We start from the raw sequence: 24,493 nt of genomic DNA, 5'->3' as shown, positions 1-24,493 counted from the left end.
GAGCCGTGGTCAGCTTTTCCGAAAGGAGGGCGGGGGAGGGCCTTATATGCGTTGCGGAAGTTAGAATAACAATGATCTAGGGTTTTACCAGCCCTGGTTGCGCAATCAATATGCTGATACAATTTAGGGAGGCTTGTTTTCAGATTAGCCTTGTTAAAATCCCCAGCTACAATGAATGCAGCCTCAGGATATGTGGTTTCCAGTTTGCATAGAGTCAAATAAAGTTCATTCAGGGCCATCGATGTGTCTGCTTGGGGGTGAATATATACTGCTGTGATTATAATTGAAGAGAATTCCGTTGGTAGATAATGCGGTCGACATTTGATTGTGAGGAATTCTAAGTCAGGTGAACAGAAGGACTTGACTTCATTATATGCAAATGATTTGTTACTCTATGTAAATAACCCTGTAAAATGTTTACCTTCTATTCTGGAGAACTTTGGCTCCTTCTCCGGTTACAAGATGAATCTCCAGAAAAGTGAGTGCTTCCCAATCGATCCAGCAGCGCTACAGCTCCAGCAGACAGACCTGCCCTTTCAGCTTAGCCACTGTGGTTTCATATACCTCGGAGTGAATGTAACTCGTTCATTACATGCTCTTTTTTCTGCAAACTCTACTCCCCTTCTTGTGCAAATGAAAACTGATTTTCCGAAATGGGGTAAGCTTACCACTATCACTATCACGTACTACCACGTATAATGTTATAAAAATGAACAGTTAACCCAAATTCCTTTATCTATTTCAATCTATGTTTTCACCAAAGTATTCTTAAGCCCGTCAGGCTGTTTCTACCTTTTATTAACTAGGCAAGTGAGTTAAGAACAAATTCTTAATTTCAATGATGACCTAGGAACAGTGGGTTCAGGGGCAGAACAATAGATTTGTACCTTGTCAGCTCGGGGATTTGAACTTTCAACCTTTCATTTACTAGTCCTACACTCTAACCACTAGGCTACCTTGCTGCCTGTTGCCACATATATATGGGGAGGAAAGGTACCCAGAGTCAGTAGATCTTTACTTCTGAGATACAAGTTTAGTGGAGGGCTGGCACTGCCCAATTTTTTATACTATTACTGGGCAGCCAACTTTCAGAAATTGCCATTCTGGTTACATGCTCCAGATACCCCATGGTGCCACCTAGAGGCACATGTTTGTATTAGGGAGGGAGGAAACCGAGATGGGTGGACTGAGGTAGAGCGGAGAGGTAGGGAAGGGACTAGGGGGGTTGGATGGATGTGTTGTATGGAGGGAGGGTGATTGGTTGGGATATAGTAACATCTTTGTACTTACATTGATGTGCATTTTGTAAAACTTAAATAAAAATATATTTAAAATAAGATGAGGCATGGGCCTCCTGAGTGGTGCAGCGGTCTAAGGCACAGCATCATAGTACTAGAGGTGTCACTACAGACCCTGGTATGTTCCCGGGCTGTATCACAGCCGGTTGTGATACATAGGGTGGAGCACAATTGGCCCAGTGTCGTCCGGGTTTGGCCGGGAGGGGCGTTACTTGGCTCATCGCACTCTAACTCCTTGTGGCGGCCGGGCGCCTTCAGGGTGACCTCGGTTGTCAGTTGAACGGAAAGTTGGTGCGGCTGGCTTCCGGGTTAAGCTGGCGGGTGTTATGGACGCATGACTCGACTTTCCCCTCCTGAGCATGTTGGGGAGTTGCAGCGATGAGACTGAAAAGGAAGAATTTTTTTAATTTCATTTTATTTTTAATTGGACAATTATAACCAGAAGATAATATTTATATGTAAATATTATTGGTAAGAGAATAATACTGCAGATTAAATAATGCTGTAATTGAAAATTGTACACTGAATGTAGGATACTACCCCTTCAAGAGCTAGGCTTGATTTTGTGGGAAATGCTATCCAGGTGCCTTAGGACGTCCCTACCCTAAATCCTAACCCCTACCCTAGCTTTAACCTTAACCCGTACATTAACCATTTTAAACTTCAAATGGGGTAACATCAGAGGTGGGAGGTCCCAAAGATCTCGGATAGCAAAGACCTTGATTTATTAATCTAGTTGTGATTCTATCAAAATACGTCATTCTCACCACTATTCCGACCCCAAAAACAGTCTATAAAGCTGTCAGCCTATAGATCACCTATGGCAAACAAATAATCTGAACATCGTGTCAGTACAAAACTCCACACAAATTTTGGAATTTCTTTGCATCCTTGACAATCGCTAATCAATATCCAAGAACAGCACACATGTTTTTCCCACGAACCTGCACATCATCATCTTCTGTCTGAGGGGTTATGTCAGGGGAAACCGTGTTGCAGTAGTCTAGTGTGAGGGTTTATGTCAGGGGAAACCGTGTTGCAGTAGTCTAGTGTGTGGTGCAGGAATAATGACAAGCGCACCTCGGGAGCTTTGTGTTCACATTGCCCCAAAAAAGGGAACCAGACCACCAGCAATTCAAGCGAACCGAACTCAGACCACCTCTGGAGATGGTCTCGGGTCGGTTCCTCTTTTGAGGGGTCTGAGTTCCTTTGGAGTGTTCACACTGCAGAAAAATTAAGAGAACCACACTGAGTTTGCAAAAAATTGTCTGAAAGGGACCAAGTGTGAAAACACCCTCAAATACTTGAAAGTATTGTGTTTGTGAGAGCTTGCTTGGGTGATCTCAGATTTCCAATGTATTCATAATGGCAAATAAACTTGAAATACTTTAACTTGACAGTATCTGGCCCTGACAGTATCTGGGGTCCTGGCAATATCTGACCCTGACATCTTTTTTCTCTCATTTCAGCACGGTGTGATAGGATGACTGGAAATACTCTCTCTTTCTCACACACACACACTCCCCCCCTACACAACCACCCACCCTACACACTCTGACATCTCTTCTCTCCTCCTGGGTCAGTCGGTCAGGGTACAGTAGGATGACTGGTAAGACTCCCACCAGCAACGTGACCAACAAGAATGATCCACGCTCCCTCAACTCCAGAGTCTTCATCGGCAACCTCAACACGGCGGCGGTAACCAAGGCCGACATCGAGGCCCTCTTCGCCAAGTACGGCAGGATCGTGGGTTGCTCCGTCCACAAGGGCTTTGCCTTCGTCCAGTATGGCAGCGAGAGGAACGCGCGAGTGGCTGTAGCAAGGGAGAACGCCAGGGTCATCGCTGGACAGCCCTTGGGTAACTTCTTTTTTTTTGCTCGTCGATGGCAGGCAAGGAATATGTTAGGTCTATATTGTGGTATGAAGATAACTATTGAGTTGTTGTTGATAGCACATCAGTGGTTGTAATGTGCTTCTCTTCAGCTGTTCTACTGTTTCTAGTATTGCACTCACTGTCGAGGCCTGTAGAATTGTTGAATGAATCATTAGTTCCAAAGGACAAGCTATTTCAGAGTGGATCCACTGATGCAGAGTACAAGAGAGGCACATTGCATTCAGTATGAGTGGTGATTTTAGCATGTAAATCTTGGTGGGGCAAAATCCCCACTTTTTTTTATTTATTTTTTTACATGCATGCCAGAAAAGCCCCAACACAACAACACTAAACAGTATATTAATTGCACTATAACAGTGACAAACGGTGCCCACAAACTGTTGGGACAGCTTTATGTAGGCCCTAACAATAGAGTTTTCTTTTCAGGACCATGGAGGGAATCCTTCCCACCGCTAAACCTGGCTTTCAGCGGAGCCTTGTCTGGCAGCGAAACAGTTCATTCTGCCTTAATTAGTGCCTTTTTTAAAAAACATGGGTGACTTGCTTAAACAATTGTGCTTTCTACTGACAATTGATATGTACAAACTATGGCATAAGGGAACGAGGAGCGGATAAAAGGCCATCCGTAATTTTGATTAAGACATTAATGAGCGAGCTAGGACCGACGTCGTCAATATAACTCTCAGAGACTATTTATGTATAAAAAATGTGTTTTTTACATTGCATAAAAGCAGAGATACAGAGCTACAAAATGGTATATCATACACTGCATTTGAGGAACAATGGGAAAGTAATTCTGCTTTGAAAATTCATCAACTTGTAACCTCAATTTTGAGAAAATAACCTTTGAATGTTTTGGTACCAACTGGAGAGCTCTTCTTTGTTTACACACAGTAACTGTGCTGCTGCAACAATTTAATTATGTTTTTTTGCTGACGTTTACTGACACCAGCCATATTCAAGGTGTTGAGCGTTCATCCCATCAGCACTCTGGCACACAGTGCTCTGAAATTGGAGTAAATTACCAGATAGGTAGCTAACCAATCAGGTTCAATGTTAGCTAGCAATGCAAATGGCTCTGAGATACAAATAATAAGATCATACTAGTAACGTTAGCTAGTGAGCCAGCCAGCTAACATTAGCTAGATAAACAATATACTTTAACTTGAAATGAATTCACTTTGTCAAAATTAGAAATGTGTAATATCTGAAAATGTAGCTAGCTAGACTATCTTACCCGTATACATCATAGATGGATGCATCTCCCTGTCACAGATGCCATGGTTGCCCTTAGTTTGAACATATAAATCAGGGGACAGGTGTTTTCTACATCTCCTTAGCTATCATACTCTAATTCCACTGATTTCAAAACTCGGTCCTCCAGAAAGTGGAGAGCAACACATATGCAGTTTTACTACGCAATGCATTTAAAAAACAGCCGCGTTAACACAGGATTGCCGACACATACTGACCAGCTCAAATAGACAGAAGCATGCTATATAGCAGACCAATCCGAACTCATATCTCGGCATGTCCAGCCCACTCATTATCTCAGCCAATAATAGCGGGAAGGTTGCTAGCTTTTTCTGTGGCTAAACCAACTAGGCTTGTAATTTAACAATTGTATTCGTATTTACAAATGGCAAACAGGTTTCTAAGGCACATGAAAGTGCACATGTTTCAGAAGTCCTTTCTGACAAAAAAAATGCATTTTGATAAAAACAAAAACGTTTACATTCAAACGGCTCTCCTGTGAAGTAGTAACCCGCAACATAAGCCTAGTTTCCTGAAACAAGTCACATTTGTTCAGCACATTTGAATTGTTCAGTGACGGGATTCAGAACATGGTCCATTATTATAGTATTCACCCTGTACACCAAGTCAGAACCGTAGGATAAATAAAGGAGGCATATAGGCAGACAATGAAAGCTCTTACAATATTAAATTATTACATTTCTCTAAAACAGGCTATAGGCTACACCACCAAGTCAGAACAGTAGGCTAAGTTACCAAATTATTAGGGTGAGGCACATGGGCTACTAACAGCTTACTCCTCAACATACACTTAGTATTACTTTATTAACTATAATATACATATCTCCCTAATATTACATAATTTATGCAGCAGCATACAATACATTTTTGGACTCACCTTGTTGTGCTGTACTCACTTGAACAGGAAGGTGGAGCAGCGTCCTTCTTGTGGACAAATTTTGCCATGAAACTTTGTCAACAAAGTCGGGCATTATCTGGATTTATGGTGCTTTCAAGACAACTGAGAACTCTGAAAAAAACAAGGTTGAATCATGACGTCAGTTTTCTTCAGGTCAGAGCTCTAGGAAGAGGCCCCAGTTTCCGACTTCGAATTCCGTGTTGGGTGACCGTTCAAAACGTATTTCCCCAGTCGGAGCTTGTTTTTTCTGCGATTTTCCAGTTTCCAGTTGTTTTGAACACGGCAAAAGTCATGCTTGATTGACAGCATGGCCAATGTCTTCAACCTTTTCTGGCCCATGACATGTGAATGTTTATCCTTTTCAGCTTGGAAATAAGACCCTTAAACCTACACTTGGACCACACACGCACTCCACTGAATAGCAGGCTAGTGATTGCTTTGCAAGGCTTGCAGATAGCCACTGATTCCACTCATTGTTGAATTTGCAATTTCCAACTTGTTGTGTAATGTTTATGTCCAATGGTTGATGAGCACCGATACTTTTTAATCAAACATTTATTTTCATATGACAAGGATTTGCCAGTAGATTGTCGACCTGTTTCATAATGATGACTGCTTGTCTAACTTTCTAGCAAAAATGTTGAAAGTATGATGTTGACATGATCAGTCCAATCAAAACTACGGGTAGAACTTGATTTGACGTCATTATAGCTCTGGTCAATGAACTTGAGCCTTCTTGGATGGGCACTTCTAATGTAAATCTATGGCAGCACCCAAGGAGCTTGAATGTTCTCTCCCCATAGATTTTGTGGTGACGTAGTGTCCCCACAAGTGACAGAACACTGAGCCAATCACGGCCCAACTAGAGAACATTACCAACCCCTACGCTCCGTTTTCGGCTGGCTGCCTAACAACCAAAAGGTATTCAGAACCTTTGCTATGAGACTCGAAATTGAGCTCAGGTGCATCTTGTTTTCATTGATAATCCTTGAGATGTTTCTACAACTTGATTAGAGTCCATCTGTGGTAAATTGATTTGCCATTATTTAGAAAGGCACACACCTGTCTACAGTATATAAGGTCCCACATTTGACCTTATATACATGTCAGGTCGAAGGAATTGTCCGTAGATCTCCAAGACAGGATTGTGTCGAGGTACAGATCTGGGGAAGGTTATCAAAAAAAATTCTGCAGCTTTGAAGGTCCCCAAGAATACAGTGGCCTCCATCGTTCTTAAATGGAAGAAGTTTGGAACCACCAAGACTTCCTAGAGCTGGCCGCCCAGCCAAACTGAGCATTCAGGGCAGAAGGGCCTTGATCAGGGAGGTGACCAAGAGCCTAGTGGTCACTCTGAAAGAGCTCTAGAGTTTCTCTGTGGAGATTTGGGAGCTTTCCAGAAGGACAACCATCTCTGCAGTACTCTACCAATCTGGTCTTTATGGTAGAGTGACCAGACGGAAGCCACTCCTCAGTAAAAGGAGTTGCAGGGACTGGAGACTAGTCAGGATCGAGGGAAATATGAACAGAGCAAAGTACAGAGAGATCCTTGATGAAAACCTGCTCCAGAGCGCTCAGGACCTCAGACTGGGGCGAAGGTTCACCTTCCAACAGGACAACGATCCTAAGCATAAAGCCAAGACAACGCAGGAGTGGCTTCGGGACAAATCTCTGATTGTCTTTGAGTGGCCCATTCAGAACCTGGACTTGAACCCGATAAAACATCTGTGCAGAAACCTGAAAATAACTGTGCAGCAACGCTCCCCATCCAACCTGACAGAGCTTCAAAGGATCTGCAGAGAAGAATGGGAGTAACTCCCCAAATACAGGTGTACCGAGCTTTGAGCGTCATAGCCAAGAAGACTCAAGGCTGTAATCACTGCCAAAGGTGCTTCAACAAGGGTTTTTCTTTATTTTACTATTTTCTACATTGTAGAATAATAGTGAAGACATCAAAACCATGAAATAACACATACGGAATCATGTAGTAACTAAAAAAGTCTTAAACAAATCAAAATATATTTTATATTCTTCAAAGTAGCCACCCTTTGCCTTGACAGCTTTGCACACTCTTGGCATTCTCTCAACCAGCTTCATGAGGTAGTCACCTGGAATGCATTTCAATTGGTGAGCCTTGTCAAAGGACCGCCACAGGAAAGGAGGACCCAGAGTTACCTCTGCTGCAGAGGATATGTTCATTAGAGTTACCAGTCTTACATCAACTGTTCAGAGGAGACTGCGTGAATCAGGCCTTCATGGTCGAATTGCTGCATAGAAACCACTACTAAAGGACACCAATAATAAGAAGAGACTTGCTTGGGCCAAGAAACATGAGCAATGGACATTAGACCGGTGGAAATCTGTCCTTTGGTCTGACGAGTTTGAGATTTTTTGGTTCCAACAGCCGTGTCTTTGTGAGATGGATGATCTCTGCATGTGTGGTTCCCCCCGTGAAGCATGGAGGAGGAGGTGTGGATGTGCTTTGCTGTTGACACTGTCTGTGATTTCTTTAGAATTCAAGGGACACTTAACCAGCATGGCTACCACAGCATTCTGCAGCAATACGCCATCCCATCTGGTTTGCGCTTAGTTGGACTATCATTTGTTTTTTTAACAGGACAATGACACAACACACCTCCAGGCTGTGTAAGGGCAATTTGACCAAGAAGGCGAGTAATGAAATGCTGCATCAGATGACCTGGCCTCCACAATCCCCCAACCTCAACCAGAGTGAAGGAAAAGCAACTGCTCAGCATATGTGGGAACTCCTTCAAGACTGTTGGAAAAGCATTCCAGGTGAAACTGGTTGAGAGAATGCCAAGAGTGTGCAAAGATGTCATTACATTTACATTTAAGTCATTTAGCAGACGCTCTTATCCAGAGCGACTTACAAATTGGTGCATTCACCTTATGTCATCAAGGCTACTTTGAATAATCTCAAATATAAAATATATTTAGAATTGTTTAATACCTTTTTGCTTACGACATGATTCCATGTGTGTTATTTCATAGTTTTGATGTCTTCACTATTATTATACGTACAATGTAGAAAATAGTCAAATGAAAGAAAAACTCTTGACTGAGTAGGTGTGTCCAAACTTTTTACTGGTACTGTGTGTGTGTGTGTATATATATATATATATATATACACATATATAAAAAAATACATATATATATTTTTTTTTTTAATTAACAGGTGGGGCTCAAAACAGGCTCTGCCCGACCTGCCCTGAATGACGGGTTGCCACTGAATCATATGGATCTGAAACATTTGCATTTCAAGAATGTCAACGTGCCACCACAGCTAATTATGAATGTGATACGAATTAAAATGTTATACAAATGAACACATTTATCATAAAGGGCCATTAGAGCTATTAGCCCTGGAGTCATTTAAAAGCACAATATGTCATTTCAACAGCCTGACCCCTGCATTGTTTGGTTAGCTGAGGTATGGAGCTGGGGAAATGTATGCAACCACTCTTTTACATATGGTACAGTATATCATTTGAATATAACAACAGGAAATATCCCAGATTGTGTATTTAATACACCTCTGAATGAGGAGAGCACTATGGCTCATCTCTGAATGAGGAGAGCACTATGTCTCATCTCTGAATGAGGAGAGCACTATGTCTCATCTCTGAATGAGGAGAGCACTAACTATGGCCCATCTCTGAATGAGGAGAGCACTATGGCCCATCTCTGAATGAGGAGAGCACTATGTCTCATCTCTGAATGAGGAGAGCACTATGGCCCATCTCTGAATGAGGAGAGCACTATGGCCCATCTCTGAATGAGGAGAGCACTATGTCTCATCTCTGAATGAGGAGAGCACTATGTCTCATCTCTGAATGAGGAGAGCACTATGGCCCATCTCTGAATGAGGAGAGCACTATGGCCCATCTCTGATTGAGGAGAGCACTATGGCCCATCTCTGATTGAGGAGAGCACTATGGCCCATCTCTGAATGAGGAGAGCACTATGGCCCATCTCTGAATGAGGAGAGCACTATGGCCCATCTCTGAATGAGGAGAGCACTATGGCCCATCTCTGAATGAGGAGAGCACTATGGCTCATCTCTGAATGAGGAGAGCACTATGGCCCATCTCTGAATGAGGAGAGCACTATGGCCCATCTCTGAATGAGGAGAGCACTATGGCCCATCTCTGAATGAGGAGAGCACTATGGCTCATCTCTGAATGAGGAGAGCACTATGGCCCATCTCTGAATGAGGAGAGCACTATGGCTCATCTCTGAATGAGGAGAGCACTATGGCTCATCTCTGAATGAGGAGAGCACTATGGCTCATCACTGAACTTTATAACTGGAATCCTTCATGGTGAAACGGTCTGTTTGTGAGATTAAAACAATAAAGAAGCTACTGCAAACAACAAACACAGAGTTTTCCCCTCTGACATCATCGCACTTGTGATAGAAGAGCCCAATATGTACAGATTGTTGTTTTACCATGCTGCAGGACGCTCCTCAGCTCTGCAACTAAAACAATAACCAATATGTACAGATTGTTGTTTTACCATGCTGCAGGACGCTCCTCAGCTCAGCAACTAAAACAATAACCAATATGTACAGATTGTTGTTTTACCATGCTGCAGGACTCTCCTCAGCTCTGCAATTAAACCAATAACCAATATGTACAGATTGTTGTTTTACCATGCTGCAGGACTCTCCTCAGCTCAGCAACTAAAACAATAACCAATATGTACAGATTGTTGTTTTACCATGCTGCAGGACGCTCCTCAGCTCAGCAACTAAAACAATAACCAATATGTACAGATTGTTGTTTTAGAGCACATGATAAAACAATAACCAATATGTACAGATTGTTGTTTTATCATGCTGAATGATAAAACAATATGGCAATATGTACAGATTGTTTTTTAACTGGAATCCTAACCAATATGTAAATTGTCTGTTTTACCATTAAAACGCTCCTCAGCTCTGCAAACAATAACAAATGTACAGAGTTTTTACCATGCTGCAGGACGCTCCTCAGCTCTGCAACTAAAACAATAACCAATATGTACAGATTGTTGTTTTACCATGCTGCAGGACGCTCCTCAGCTCTGCAACTAAAACAATAACCAATATGTACAGATTGTTGTTTTACCATGCTGCAGGACGCTCCTCAGCTCAGCAACTAAAACAATAACCAATATGTACAGATTGTTGTTTTACCATGCTGCAGGACGCTCCTCAGCTCTGCAACTAAAACAATAACCAATATGTACAGATTGTTGTTTTACCATGCTGCAGGACGCTCCTCAGCTCAGCAACTAAAACAATAACCAATATGTACAGATTGTTGTTTTACCACGCTGCATGATAAAACAATAACCAATATGTACAGATTGTTGTTTTACCACGCTGCACGATAAAACAATAACCAATATGTACAGATTGTTGTTTTACCATGCTGCAGGACGCTCCTCAGCTCAGCAACTAAAACAATAACCAATATGTACAGATTGTTGTTTTACCATGCTGCAGGACTCCTCAGCTCTGCAACTAAACCAATAACCAATATGTACAGATTGTTTTATACCATGCACAGGACTCTCCTCAGCTCTCCCCTAAAACAATAACCAATATGTACATCCCAATCCTGTTTTCATGCTGCAGGACGCTCCTCATCTGCTCAGCAACTAAAACAATTACCAATATGACACAGATTGTTGTTTTACCATGCTGCATGATAAAACAATAACCAATATGTACAGATTGTTGTTTTCCGTGGCCTGATAAAACAATAACCAATATGTAATGTTTTACCAACTCTGATAAAACCCCAATATGTACAGATTGTTGTTTTACCATTAGTGTGACTCTCCTCAGCTCTGCAACTAAAACAATAACCAATTTACATATGGTTGTTTTACCAAGCTCCTCAGCTCTGCAACTAAAACAATAACCAATATGTACACATTGTTGTTTTACCATGCTTGATGCTCCTCTGTAAAACAATAACCAATATGTACAGATTGTTGTTTTACCATGCTGCAGGACGCTCCTCAGCTTTGCAACTAAAACAATAACCAATATGTACAGATTGTTGTTTTACCAGCTGCATGATAAAACTAACAATATGTACAGATTGTTGTTTTACCAGCTGCCCGATAAAACAATAACCAATATGTACAGATTGTTGTTTTATCTGCTTCCTGATCCAATACAATATGTACAATTGTTGTTTTACCAGAACAGCTCTGCAACTAAACCAATAACCAATATGTACAGATTGTTGTTCTACCATGCTGACTCTCCTCAGCTCTACTAAAAAATAACCAATATGTACAGATTGTTGTTTTACCATGCTGCAGGACGCTCCTCGGCTCAGCAACTAAAACAATAACCAATATGTACAGATTGTTGTTTTACCATGCTGCATGATAAAACAATAACCAATATGTATGATTGTTGTTTTACCACGCTGCACGATAAAACAATAACCAATATGTACAGATTGTTGTTTTACAGTCATGATGTGCAATATACATTGTTGTTTTACCATGCTGCAGGACGCTCCTCAGCTCTGCAACTAAAACAATAACCAATATGTACAGATTGTTGTTTTACCATGCTGCAGGACTCTCCTCAGCTCTGCAACTAAAACAATAATCAATATGTACAGATTGTTGTTTTACCATGCTGCATGACGCTCCTCAAAACTAAAACAATAACCAATATGTACAGATTGTTGTTTTACCATGCTGCATGATAAAACAATAACCAATATGTTACAGATTGTTTTTCATACGGTGAACGATAAAACAATAACCAATATGTACAGATTGTTGTTTTACCATGCTTTATTTAAAACAATAACCAATATGTACAGATTGTTGTTAAACACAAACGCTACGAAAAACAATAACCAATATGTACAGATTGTTGTTTTACCATGCTGCAGGACTCTCCTCAGCTCTGCAACTAAAACATAACAATATGTACAGATTGTTGTTTTACCATGCTGCAGGACTCCTCAGCTCTGCAACTAAAACAATAACCAATATGTACAGATTGTTGTTTTACCATGCTGCAGGACGTTCCTCAGCTCAGCAACTAAAACAATAAACAATATGTACAGATTGTTGTTTTACCATGCTGCAGACAGCCCTCAGCTCAGCAACTAAAACAATAACCAATATGTACAGATTGTTGTTTTACCACGCTGCATGATAAAACAATAACCAATATGTACAGATTGTTGTTTTACCACGCTACATAAAAAAAACACAAATGTACAGATTGTTGTTTTACCACGCTGCATGATAAAACAATAACCAATATGTACAGATTGTTGTTTTACCATGCTGCAGGACGCTCCTCAGCATGATAAAACAATAACCAATATGTACAGATTGTTGTTTTACCATGCTGCAGGACGCTCCTCAGCTCTGCAACTAAAACAATAACCAATATGTACAGATTGTTGTTTTACCATGCTGCAGGACGCTCCTCAGCTCAGCAACTAAACCAATAACCAATATGTACAGATTGTTGTTTTACCACGCTGCATGATAAAACAATAACCAATATGTACAGATTGTTGTTTTACCACGCTGCATGATAAAACAATAACCAATATGTACAGATTGTTGTTTTACCACGCTGCACGATAAAACAATAACCAATATGTACAGATTGTTGTTTTACCATGCTGCAGGACGCTCCTCAGCTCAGCAACTAAAACAATAACCAATATGTACAGATTGTTGTTTTACCATGCTGCAGGACTCTCCTCAGCTCGGCAATAACAGCAGTGGTGGGGCGGCCAGTGGCGCTGTTTCCCCCTACTGTGGATTCCATCTTTAACCTTTCAGTCACACTGCACCCTCGCACTAACATACCATCTATCTGAAGCCATAGTGTTAAGCAGGATAGAATATCAGCTGCGACCTTCTGGACTCTAGTTCATATTTAATAAGAAAAGAGGACTAGACTGGCTTTCTCATTTTTCATGACGGAAGCAGGGAGTTAATCAATAAGTCATATGGTGAAGATGTATTCTAGACAGAGAGAGAGAAAGAGCATAGAAGTATGTGGTTTAATGCAGGGATGTGACAAAGAAAAACAAATCTTTACAAATTAAACAGACATTTATTTGTGGTTTAAAAAGAAAATAACATTTCATAAAATTCCACTTCAAATCCTACTGCGTGGTATGGCCGACCGGTGGCAGTCAAACAGTAGGGCGGCATCTGGAATCTGCTTTGGGCAGGTGAAATTAAGTCCCTTAGTCAACCGTTCATTTATGTTAGCTCGCATCCCTTCCATTGTTGTGTATTAGCGACTCACAACAACAAAAAATAAAAAAGGTAGCCAGGTGATCACAGTTCTTCTGTTACGGTTTTCTTCCGTCGAAAGAGAGTCGGACCAAAATGCAGCGTGGTTAGTTCGATACATCTTTAATTAGAAAAGACCACAAACAATACAAAAAACAGAATGTGAAAACCTATACAGCCTATCTGGTGATAACTAACACAGCGACAGGAACAATCACCCACAAAACACTCAAAGAATATGGCTGCCTAAATATGGTTCCCAATCAGAGACAACGATAATCACCTGCCTCTGATTAAGAACCACCTCAGGCAACCATAGACTTTCCTAGACAACCCTACTCAGCCACAATCCTAATACCTACTAAAACCCCAATACAAAAACACACCACACAATAAACCCATGTCACACCCTGGCCTGACCAAATAAATAAAGAAAACACAAAATACTAAGACCAAGGTCTGTTCCCTACATCCTGTTTTCCCTCCACCTCTCCCTCCAACAAAACTGTAGACGAGATACATTCTTTACCAAATCACGACAGCTTTAAAACAAATTCTAAATGGACTGGTTGATTAGAGTAGGGAAATATGAGTTCCCAATCACGCGCTGCAGTTAGGAATAATAAATGCATCTCGTCTATTTTAGTTTTTTTTTGTGAAGTGCGCAGCTGTAGTGTGCCATGTAGATTAGGTTACACTCCCCCCCCTCCCTAAACCTAGGCAGGTTCCAGACTGAAATATGCAACAAAAACATTGTTTTGATGTTGTCAAATTGCATATTCATTAGTCTATAGGGGCCTACTTTGTTCCATGTTTAACAAAAGCCTGTCCACCAAGTTTAAGCTCACGAATCAAACACAGAGCAAAAGAAAACACGTGCCAAATATGGATATCTATTGGTTAAAAAAATGGAAGAAGTTATGCTTTGTAATTGCTGTTAACTGTATGTCTCAACTCCCTCAATTATCATTGAATTATCGCTGTGAATCACTGTAATGTTTGTTTATGTGTGAAATAATCCCATACGGGATGGGATGGGTTGCCAAATGGTGATTTGACATAAACATTTAAATGTAATCTATTCATTCATAAAGGGAATGAGACCCTGTTAAAGCGGGAGTAAACAGTGAACAGTGATATGAATGAGAGAGACGCAACTTTCCAACTGTTAACTATGATGGCGTGTGGAGCCTTTACATCCCGCAAATCATTTGAAAGATGCTGCATTAATGTAATCTACTTGAAACAGAGCGCCATCATGTGGTGGCCTCTGAAAGAGGTGCTGGTTTAGATTGTAGGTACATCTGTCCCGGTTAGAGGACAGAAATGACCAGTAGGAGATAGATTTACAGTCCACACTTTATTACCTCACACCAAACAGGAAGAGGAGACCCGTGGTAGTGACAGTGGATTATGGTCAGTGACACACGGTTAGGAAGTCCAGGGCAAGAGGCTTGTCCTTGTAGGAAGGGTCCAGTGGTGAATTGTGTTGAGGTGGTGCAGAGTTCTTCTGACCTTTGGTCTCTCTGGACCTCTATGTCCAACAAAAGAACAGACTGATTTGGGGGGTTTGAGATCCCCACCAGGTACAGCATGTGATTGGCTGACCCCCTAGCGATGGAGTAGCCAAGGACAGAGGTGTGAAACCGGGGGATGGTAGCCTCTGCTGAGTCCTAAAGTTTATCTCTATCTCCCAGGGCCAGAGAGAGGTTCTGTCTCTATCTCCCAGGGCCAGAGAGAGGTTCTGTCTCTATCTCCCAGGGCCAGAGAGAGGTTCTGTCTCTAACTCCCAGGGCCAGAGAGAGGTTCTGTCTCTAACTCCCAGGGCCAGAGAGAGGTTCTGTCTCTATCTCCCAGGGCCAGAGAGAGGTTCTGTCTCTATCTCCCAGGGCCAGAGAGAGGTTCTGTCTCTAAATCCCAGGGCCAGAGAGAGGGGTTTTCTACACTATCCTACTTTCTTCCACCTCTCACATCTGTCTTCTCCTCAAACACACACACACACACACACACACACACACACACACACACACACACACACACACACACACACACACACACACACACACACACACACACACACACACACACACACACACTTGTAGAAGTAGGAAAGGGTTTAAAAAAAGAGCAAAGCTGCAGAATAAATAGCAGATGCAGAGAATGACATTTTCCCAGATTACAAAAGGTGTGTGTGCGTGTTTGTGTGTGTCTGTGTGTTTATGTTCGTGATCATGATACTGCTGTGGATTTGGCCAGCAGGTGAGGAGAGGCTTGAATGCTTGAGTGAATTTAATAGCCATATGAGAGACGGAGCTCAGCCTTTCTATTCATTCACTCAGGTTAATTTCACCAGCCAGGGCTCCATTTCCATCACAATGACTTTAAGTGGCATATGCAAATAATATACACACTCAATCATACTGGGGGAGCTAACAGGAACTGAGGGTATTTTGATCCAGATAAAGATATCTACCGACTCCAGATCATTTGCCCCCTGTGATGCGTTGGTCAGACTGTACCCCCCTCTGGAGAGCCCTGCCATTGTGGGAAGGTGCAGTTGCCGTGGTGATACAGCCCGACAGGATGCTCTCAATTGTGCATCTGTAAAAGTTCCTGGGGGTCTTAGGGACCAAACCGAATATTTCTTCTGCCTCCTGAGGTTGAAGAGACACTGTTGCGCCTTCTTGTGTGGACCACACTGTCCGTGTGGATCATTTCAGATCGTCAGTGATGTGTACGTAAAGGAACTTGACGCTTTCCACCTTCTCTACTGCGGCCCCCGTCGATGTGGATAAGAGCGTGCTCCCTCCTGCTGTTTCCTGAAGTCCACGATCAGCTCCTTCATTTTGTTGGGTACAGACCCAGGGCCCGAGCTTAATGATGAGCTTAGAGAGTACTATGGTGTTGAAGGCTGAGCTATAGTCAATGAACAGCATTCTGATGTAGGTATTCCTCTTGTCCAGATGGGATAGGGCAGTGTGCAGTGCGATTGCATCGTATGTGGATCTATTGGGGCGGTAAGCAAGCAAATTGAAGTGGGTCTAGGGTGTGAGGTAAGGCAGAGGTGATATGATCCTTGACTAGCCTCTCAAAGCACTTCATGATGACAGAAGTGTTACGGTGCGATAGTCATTTAGTTCAGCTATCTTTGCTTTCTTGGGTACAGGAACAATGGTGGATATCTTGAAGTAAGTGGGGACAGCAGACTAGGATAGATAGATTGAATATGTCCGTAAACACTCCAGCCAGCTGGTCTGCACATTTCTGTCTTTAATAAAGCCCTTTTGTGGAGAAAGTGAGTGAAAACATCCGAAGTTCATCAAAGGTAAACGATTTAATTTGATTGCTTTTCTGATTTTCGTGACAAGGCTGCCTGCTGCTAGCTGGACAAAATGCTATGCTAGGCTATCGATAAACTTACACAAATGCTTGTCTAGCTTTGGCTGTAAAGCATATTTTGAAAATCTGAGATGACAGGGTGATTAACAAAAGGCTAAGCTGTGTCTCATTTTATTTCATTTGTGATTTTCATGAATTGGAATATTTTCTATGGATATTTATGTCTGTTGCGTTATGCTAATTAGTGTCTGACGATGATTACGCTCCCGCATGCGGGATGGGGAGTCACTAGAGGTGACGTATGTGACCAAAAATGTTTGATTTGAATGAATGAACATGCACCTGTTGAACTGTCATTAAGACACTAACATCTTTCAGACGGTAGGCAATTAAGGTCACAGTTATTAAAACTTAGGACACTAAAGAGGCCTTTCTACTGACTCTGAAAAACGCCAAAAGAAAGATGCTCAGGGTCCCTCATCAACGTGCCTTAGGCATGCTGCAAGCAGGCATGAGGACTGCAGATGTGGCAATAAATTGCAATGTCCGTACAGACAACGCTAAAGGGAGACAGGACGGACAGCTGATCGTCCTCGCAGTGGCAGACCGCGTGTAACAACACCTGCACAGAATCGATACATCTGAACATCACACCTGCGGGACAGGTACAGGATGGAAACAACTGCCCGAGTTACACCAGGAATGCACAAAACCCTCCATCAGTGCTCAGACTGTCCGCAATAGGCTGAGAGGGCTTGTAGGCCTGTTGTAAGGCAGGTCCTCACCTGGCAACAAAACGCCTATGAGCACAAACCCACCGTCACTGGACCAGACAGGACTGGCAAAAAGTGCTCTTCACTGACAAGTCGCAGTTTTGTCTCACCAGGGGTGATAGTCGGATTCGAGTTTATCATTGAAGGAATGAGCGTTACACCGAGGCCTGTACTCTGGAGCGGGATCGATTTGGAGATGGAGGGTCCATCATGATCTTGCGCGGTGTGTCACAGCATCATTGCACTGAGCTTGTTGTCATTGCAGGCAATCTCAATGCTGTGCGTTACAGGGAAGACATCCTCCTCCCTCATGTGGTACCCTTCCTGCAGGCTCATCCTGATATGACCCTCCAGCATGACAATGCCACAACGCACAGAATGAGCAGTATGGCTGATTTCCTGCAAGACAGGAATGTCAGTGTTCTGGCATGGCCAGCGAAGAGCCTGAATCGCAATCCCATTGAGCATGTCTGGGACCTGTTGGATTGGAGGGTGAGGGTGAGGGCCATTCCCCCCCAGAAATGTCTGGGAACATGCAGGTGTCTTGATGGAAGAGTGGGGTAACATCTCACAGCAATAACTGGCAAATCTGGTGCAGTCCATGAGGAGAAGCACTGGAGTACTTAATGCAGCTGGTGGCCACACCAGATACTGACTGGCACATTATTCCATTTCTGTTAGTCACATGTCTGTGGAACTTGTTCAGTTTATGTCTCAGTTGTTGAATCTTGTTATGTTCATACAAATACAAAGTTTTCTTAAAATAAATGCAGTTCACAGTGAGAGAGGGTGTTTCTTTTTTTGCTGAGTTTATATATATACACACACACTGTATAGAATATATACTTTATTTGTTCGTTTTCAAATTTGAGAACATGGAGACGTTGACATCAATGCAACATCCACAGTTCTTTATCCCCCCACACCAATACACAAAAGAGAAAATAAAATGAATAAAGTAGGTGTTATAATAACAATGGAATCCTATCTGCACACTGTAGCCACTGACATAACTACCTATACTGAAAGAAAAAACAATTAAAATAGCCATTCTCCACAAGCGGCTCAGACACCATCTGGCCCATGACATCATTTCCCAGTCCTGGCCCCAGGACCCGAAGGGGGCCACACATTCCCACCCCCGCTCACTCGACTCCTGTCACAAGTTTGGTAATGAGTTGGACAATTGAATCAAGTGTGCTAGGGCTAGGGAGAAGCCTGGCCCACTGGGCCCCCAGGTGTGTTGTGAAATGTGTTATGAATGAATTGTAATAACTGCCTTCATTTTGCCGGGAACCCCAGGAAGAGTAGCTGCTGCCTTAGCAGGAATGAATGGGGATCCATAATAAACCCCAGGAAGAGTAGCTGCTGCCTTAGCAGGAATGAATGGGGATCCATAATAAACCCCAGGAAGAGTAGCTGCTGCCTTAGCAGGTATTAATGGGGATCCATAATAAACCCCAGGAAGAGTAGCTGCTGCCTTAGCAGATATTAATGGGGATCCATAATAAACCCCAGGAAGAGTAGCTGCTGACTTAGCAGGTATTAATGGGGATCCATAATAAACCCCAGGAAGAGTAGCTGCTGCCTTAGCAGGAATTAATGGGGATCCATAATAAACCCCAGGAAGAGTAGCTGCTGCCTTAGCAGGTATTAATGGGGATCCATAATAAACCCCAGGAAGAGTAGCTGCTGCCTTAGCAGGTATTCATGGGGATCCATAATAAACCCCAGGAAGAGTATCTGCTGCCTTAGCAGGTATTAATGGGGATCCATAATAAACCCCAGGAAGAGTAGCTGCTGCCTTAGCAGGTATTAATGGGGATCCATAATAAACCCCAGGAAGAGTAGCTGCTGCCTTAGCAGGTATTAATGGGGATCCATAATAAACCCCAGGAAGAGTAGCTGCTGCCTTAGCAGGAATGAATGGGGATCCATAATAAACCCCAGGAAGAGTAGCTGCTGCCTTAGCAGGTATTAATGGGGATCCATAATAAACCCCAGGAAGAGTAGCTGCTGCCTTAGCAGGTATTAATGGGGATCCATAATAAACCCCAGGAAGAGTAGCTGCTGCCTTAGCAGGTATTAATGGGGATCCACAATAAACCCCAGGAAGAGTAGCTGCTGACTTAGCAGGTATTAATGGGGATCCACAATAAACCCCAGGAAGAGTAGCTGCTGACTTAGCAGGTATTAATGGGGATCCATAATAAACCCCAGGAAGAGTAGCTGCTGCCTTAGCAGGTATTAATGGGGATCCATAATAAACCCCAGGAAGAGTAGCTGCTGCCTTAGCAGGTATTAATGGGGATCCATAATAAACCCCAGGAAGAGTAGCTGCTGCCTTAGCAGGTATTAATGGGGATCCATAATAAACCCCAGGAAGAGTAGCTGCTGCCTTAGCAGGTATTAATGGGGATCCATAATAAACCCCAGGAAGAGTAGCTGCTGACTTAGCAGGTATTAATGGGGATCCACAATAAACCCCAGGAAGAGTAGCTGCTGACTTAGCAGGTATTAATGGGGATCCATAATAAACCCCAGGAAGAGTAGCTGCTGCCTTGGCAGGAATTAATGGGGATCCATAATAAACCCCAGGAAGAGTAGCTGCTGACTTAGCAGGTATTAATGGGGATCCATAATAAACCCCAGGAAGAGTAGCTGCTGCCTTAGCAGGAACTAATGGGGATCCATAATAAACCCCAGGAAGAGTAGCTGCTGCCTTAGCAGGTATTAATGGGGATCCATAATAAACCCCAGGAAGAGTAGCTGCTGCCTTAGCAGGTATTAATGGGGATCCATAATAAACCCCAGGAAGAGTAGCTGCTGCCTTAGCAGGTATTAATGGGGATCCATAATAAACCCCAGGAAGAGTAGCTGCTGCCTTAGCAGGTATTAATGGGGATCCATAATAAACCCCAGGAAGAGTAGCTGCTGCCTTAGCAGGAATGAATGGGGATCCATAATAAACCCCAGGAAGAGTAGCTGCTGCCTTAGCAGGTATTAATGGGGATCCATAATAAACCCCAGGAAGAGTAGCTGCTGCCTTAGCAGGTATTAATGGGGATCCATAATAAACCCCAGGAAGAGTAGCTGCTGCCTTAGCAGGTATTAATGGGGATCCACAATAAACCCCAGGAAGAGTAGCTGCTGACTTAGCAGGTATTAATGGGGATCCACAATAAACCCCAGGAAGAGTAGCTGCTGACTTAGCAGGTATTAATGGGGATCCATAATAAACCCCAGGAAGAGTAGCTGCTGCCTTAGCAGGTATTAATAAGGATCCATAATAAACCCCAGGAAGAGTAGCTGCTGCCTTAGCAGGTATTAATGGGGATCCATAATAAACCCCAGGAAGAGTAGCTGCTGCCTTAGCAGGTATTAATGGGGATCCATAATAAACCCCAGGAAGAGTAGCTGCTGCCTTAGCAGGTATTAATGGGGATCCATAATAAACCCCAGGAAGAGTAGCTGCTGACTTAGCAGGTATTAATGGGGATCCATAATAAACCCCAGGAAGAGTAGCTGCTGCCTTAGCAGGTATTAATGGGGATCCATAATAAACCCCAGGAAGAGTAGCTGCTGCCTTGGCAGGAATGAATGGGGATCCATAATAAACCCCAGGAAGAGTAGCTGCTGACTTAGCAGGTATTAATGGGGATCCATAATAAACCCCAGGAAGAGTAGCTGCTGACTTAGCAGGTATTAATGGGGATCCATAATAAACCCCAGGAAGAGTAGCTGCTGCCTTGGCAGGAACTAATGGAGATCCGTAATAAACCCCAGGAAGAGTAGCTGCCGCCTTAGCAGGTATTAATGGGGATCCATAATAAACCCCAGGAAGAGTAGCTGCTGCCTTAGCAGGTATTAATGGGGATCCATAATAAACCCCAGGAAGAGTAGCTGCTGCCTTAGCAGGTATTAATGGGGATCCATAATAAACCCCAGGAAGAGTAGCTGCTGCCTTAGCAGGAATTAATGGGGATCCATAATAAACCCCAGGAAGAGTAGCTGCTGCCTTAGCAGGTATTAATGGGGATCCATAATAAACCCCAGGAAGAGTAGCTGCTGCCTTAGCAGGTATTAATGGGGATCCATAATAAACCCCAGGAAGAGTAGCTGCTGACTTAGCAGGTATTAATGGGGATCCATAATAAACCCCAGGAAGAGTAGCTGCTGCCTTAGCAGGTATTAATGGGGATCCATAATAAACCCCAGGAAGAGTAGCTGCTGCCTTGGCAGGAATTAATGGGGATCCATAATAAACCCCAGGAAGAGTAGCTGCTGCCTTAGCAGGTATTAATGGGGATCCATAATAAACCCCAGGAAGAGTAGCTGCTGACTTAGCAGGTATTAATGGGGATCCATAATAAACCCCAGGAAGAGTAGCTGCTGCCTTGGCAGGAACTAATGGGGATCCGTAATAAACCCCAGGAAGAGTAGCTGCTGCCTTAGCAGGTATTAATGGGGATCCATAATAAACCCCAGGAAGAGTAGCTGCTGACTTAGCAGATATTAATGGGGATCCATAATAAACCCCAGGAAGAGTAGCTGCTGCCTTAGCAGGTATTAATGGGGATCCATAATAAACCCCAGGAAGAGTAGCTGCTGCCTTAGCAGGAATTAATGGGGATCCGTAATAAACCCCAGGAAGAGTAGCTGCTGACTTAGCAGGTATTAATGGGGATCCATAATAAACCCCAGGAAGAGTAGCTGCTGCCTTAGCAGGTATTAATGGGGATCCATAATAAACCCCAGGAAGAGTAGCTGCTGACTTAGCAGGTATTAATGGGGATCCACAATAAACCCCAGGAAGAGTAGCTGCTGACTTAGCAGGTATTAATGGGGATCCATAATAAACCCCAGGAAGAGTAGCTGCTGCCTTAGCAGGAATTAATGGGGATCCATAATAAACCCCAGGAAGAGTAGCTGCTGACTTAGCAGGTATTAATGGGGATCCATAATAAACCCCAGGAAGAGTAGCTGCTGCCTTGGCAGGAACTAATGGAGATCCGTAATAAACCCCAGGAAGAGTAGCTGCTGCCTTAGCAGGTATTAATGGGGATCCATAATAAACCCCAGGAAGAGTAGCTGCTGCCTTAGCAGGTATTAATGGGGATCCATAATAAACCCCAGGAAGAGTAGCTGCTGCCTTAGCAGGTATTAATGGGGATCCATAATAAACCCCAGGAAGAGTAGCTGCTGCCTTAGCAGGTATTAATGGGGATCCATAATAAACCCCAGGAAGAGTAACTGCTGCCTTAGCAGGAATAATGGGGATCCATAATAAACCCCAGGAAGAGTAGCTGCTGCCTTAGCAGGTATTAATGGGGATCCATAATAAACCCCAGGAAGAGTAGCTGCTGCCTTAGCAGGTATTAATGGGGATCCATAATAAACCCCAGGAAGAGTAGCTGCTGCCTTAGCAGGTATTAATGGGGATCCATAATAAACCCCAGGAAGAGTAGCTGCTGCCTTAGCAGGTATTAATGGGGATCCATAATAAACCCCAGGAAGAGTAGCTGCTGACTTAGCAGGTATTAATGGGGATCCATAATAAACCCCAGGAAGAGTAGCTGCTGCCTTAGCAGGTATTAATGGGGATCCATAATAAACCCCAGGAAGAGTAGCTGCTGCCTTAGCAGGTATTAATGGGGATCCATAATAAACCCCAGGAAGAGTAGCTGCTGCCTTAGCAGGTATTAATGGGGATCCATAATAAACCCCAGGAAGAGTAGCTGCTGCCTTAGCAGGTATTAATGGGGATCCATAATAAACCCCAGGAAGAGTAGCTGCTGACTTAGCAGGTATTAATGGGGATCCATAATAAACCCCAGGAAGAGTAGCTGCTGCCTTAGCAGGTATTAATGGGGATCCATAATAAACCCCAGGAAGAGTAGCTGCTGCCTTGGCAGGAATTAATGGGGATCCATAATAAACCCCAGGAAGAGTAGCTGCTGACTTAGCAGGTATTAATGGGGATCCATAATAAACCCCAGGAAGAGTAGCTGCTGACTTAGCAGGTATTAATGGGGATCCATAATAAACCCCAGGAAGAGTAGCTGCTGCCTTGGCAGGAACTAATGGAGATCCGTAATAAACCCCAGGAAGAGTAGCTGCCGCCTTAGCAGGTATTAATGGGGATCCATAATAAACCCCAGGAAGAGTAGCTGCTGACTTAGCAGATATTAATGTGGATCCATAATAAACCCCAAGAAGAGTAGCTGCTGCCTTAGCAGGTATTAATGGGGATCCATAATAAACCCCAGGAAGAGTAGCTGCTGCCTTAGCAGGAATTAATGGGGATCCATAATAAACCCCAGGAAGAGTAGCTGCTGCCTTAGCAGGTATTAATGGGGATCCATAATAAACCCCAGGAAGAGTAGCTGCTGCCTTAGCAGGTATTAATGGGGATCCATAATAAGCCCCAGGAAGAGTAGCTGCTGACTTAGCAGGTATTAATGGGGATCCATAATAAACCCCAGGAAGAGTAGCTGCTGCCTTAGCAGGTATTAATGGGGATCCATAATAAACCCCAGGAAGAGTAGCTGCTGCCTTGGCAGGAATGAATGGGGATCCATAATAAACCCCAGGAAGAGTAGCTGCTGACTTAGCAGGTATTAATGGGGATCCATAATAAACCCCAGGAAGAGTAGCTGCTGACTTAGCAGGTATTAATGGGGATCCATAATAAACCCCAGGAAGAGTAGCTG

The 24,493-nt window shown here is 43.2% G+C and overlaps 1 protein-coding gene across 3 annotated transcripts in view; it reads left to right on the top strand.

The window, feature by feature from the left end:
* Nucleotides 1-2,780: 2,780 nt before the first annotated feature.
* The window catches only part of LOC118395084 (RNA-binding Raly-like protein), a 51,156-nt gene continuing 29,443 nt past the window's right edge, over nt 2,781-24,493 (top strand). For all 3 annotated transcript variants that reach the window (XM_052463379.1, XM_052463377.1, XM_052463378.1), the window contains exon 1: nt 2,781-3,156. In XM_052463379.1, the coding sequence (XP_052319339.1) occupies nt 2,901-3,156 (256 nt within the window). In that variant the 5' untranslated portion in view covers nt 2,781-2,900. The remainder of the gene's footprint in view (nt 3,157-24,493) is intronic.

This window comes from Oncorhynchus keta, chromosome 15 (genome assembly GCF_023373465.1).
Source record: "Oncorhynchus keta strain PuntledgeMale-10-30-2019 chromosome 15, Oket_V2, whole genome shotgun sequence".
NCBI lineage: Eukaryota > Metazoa > Chordata > Actinopteri > Salmoniformes > Salmonidae > Oncorhynchus > Oncorhynchus keta.
This window is presented reverse-complemented; position numbering and strand designations above follow the sequence as displayed.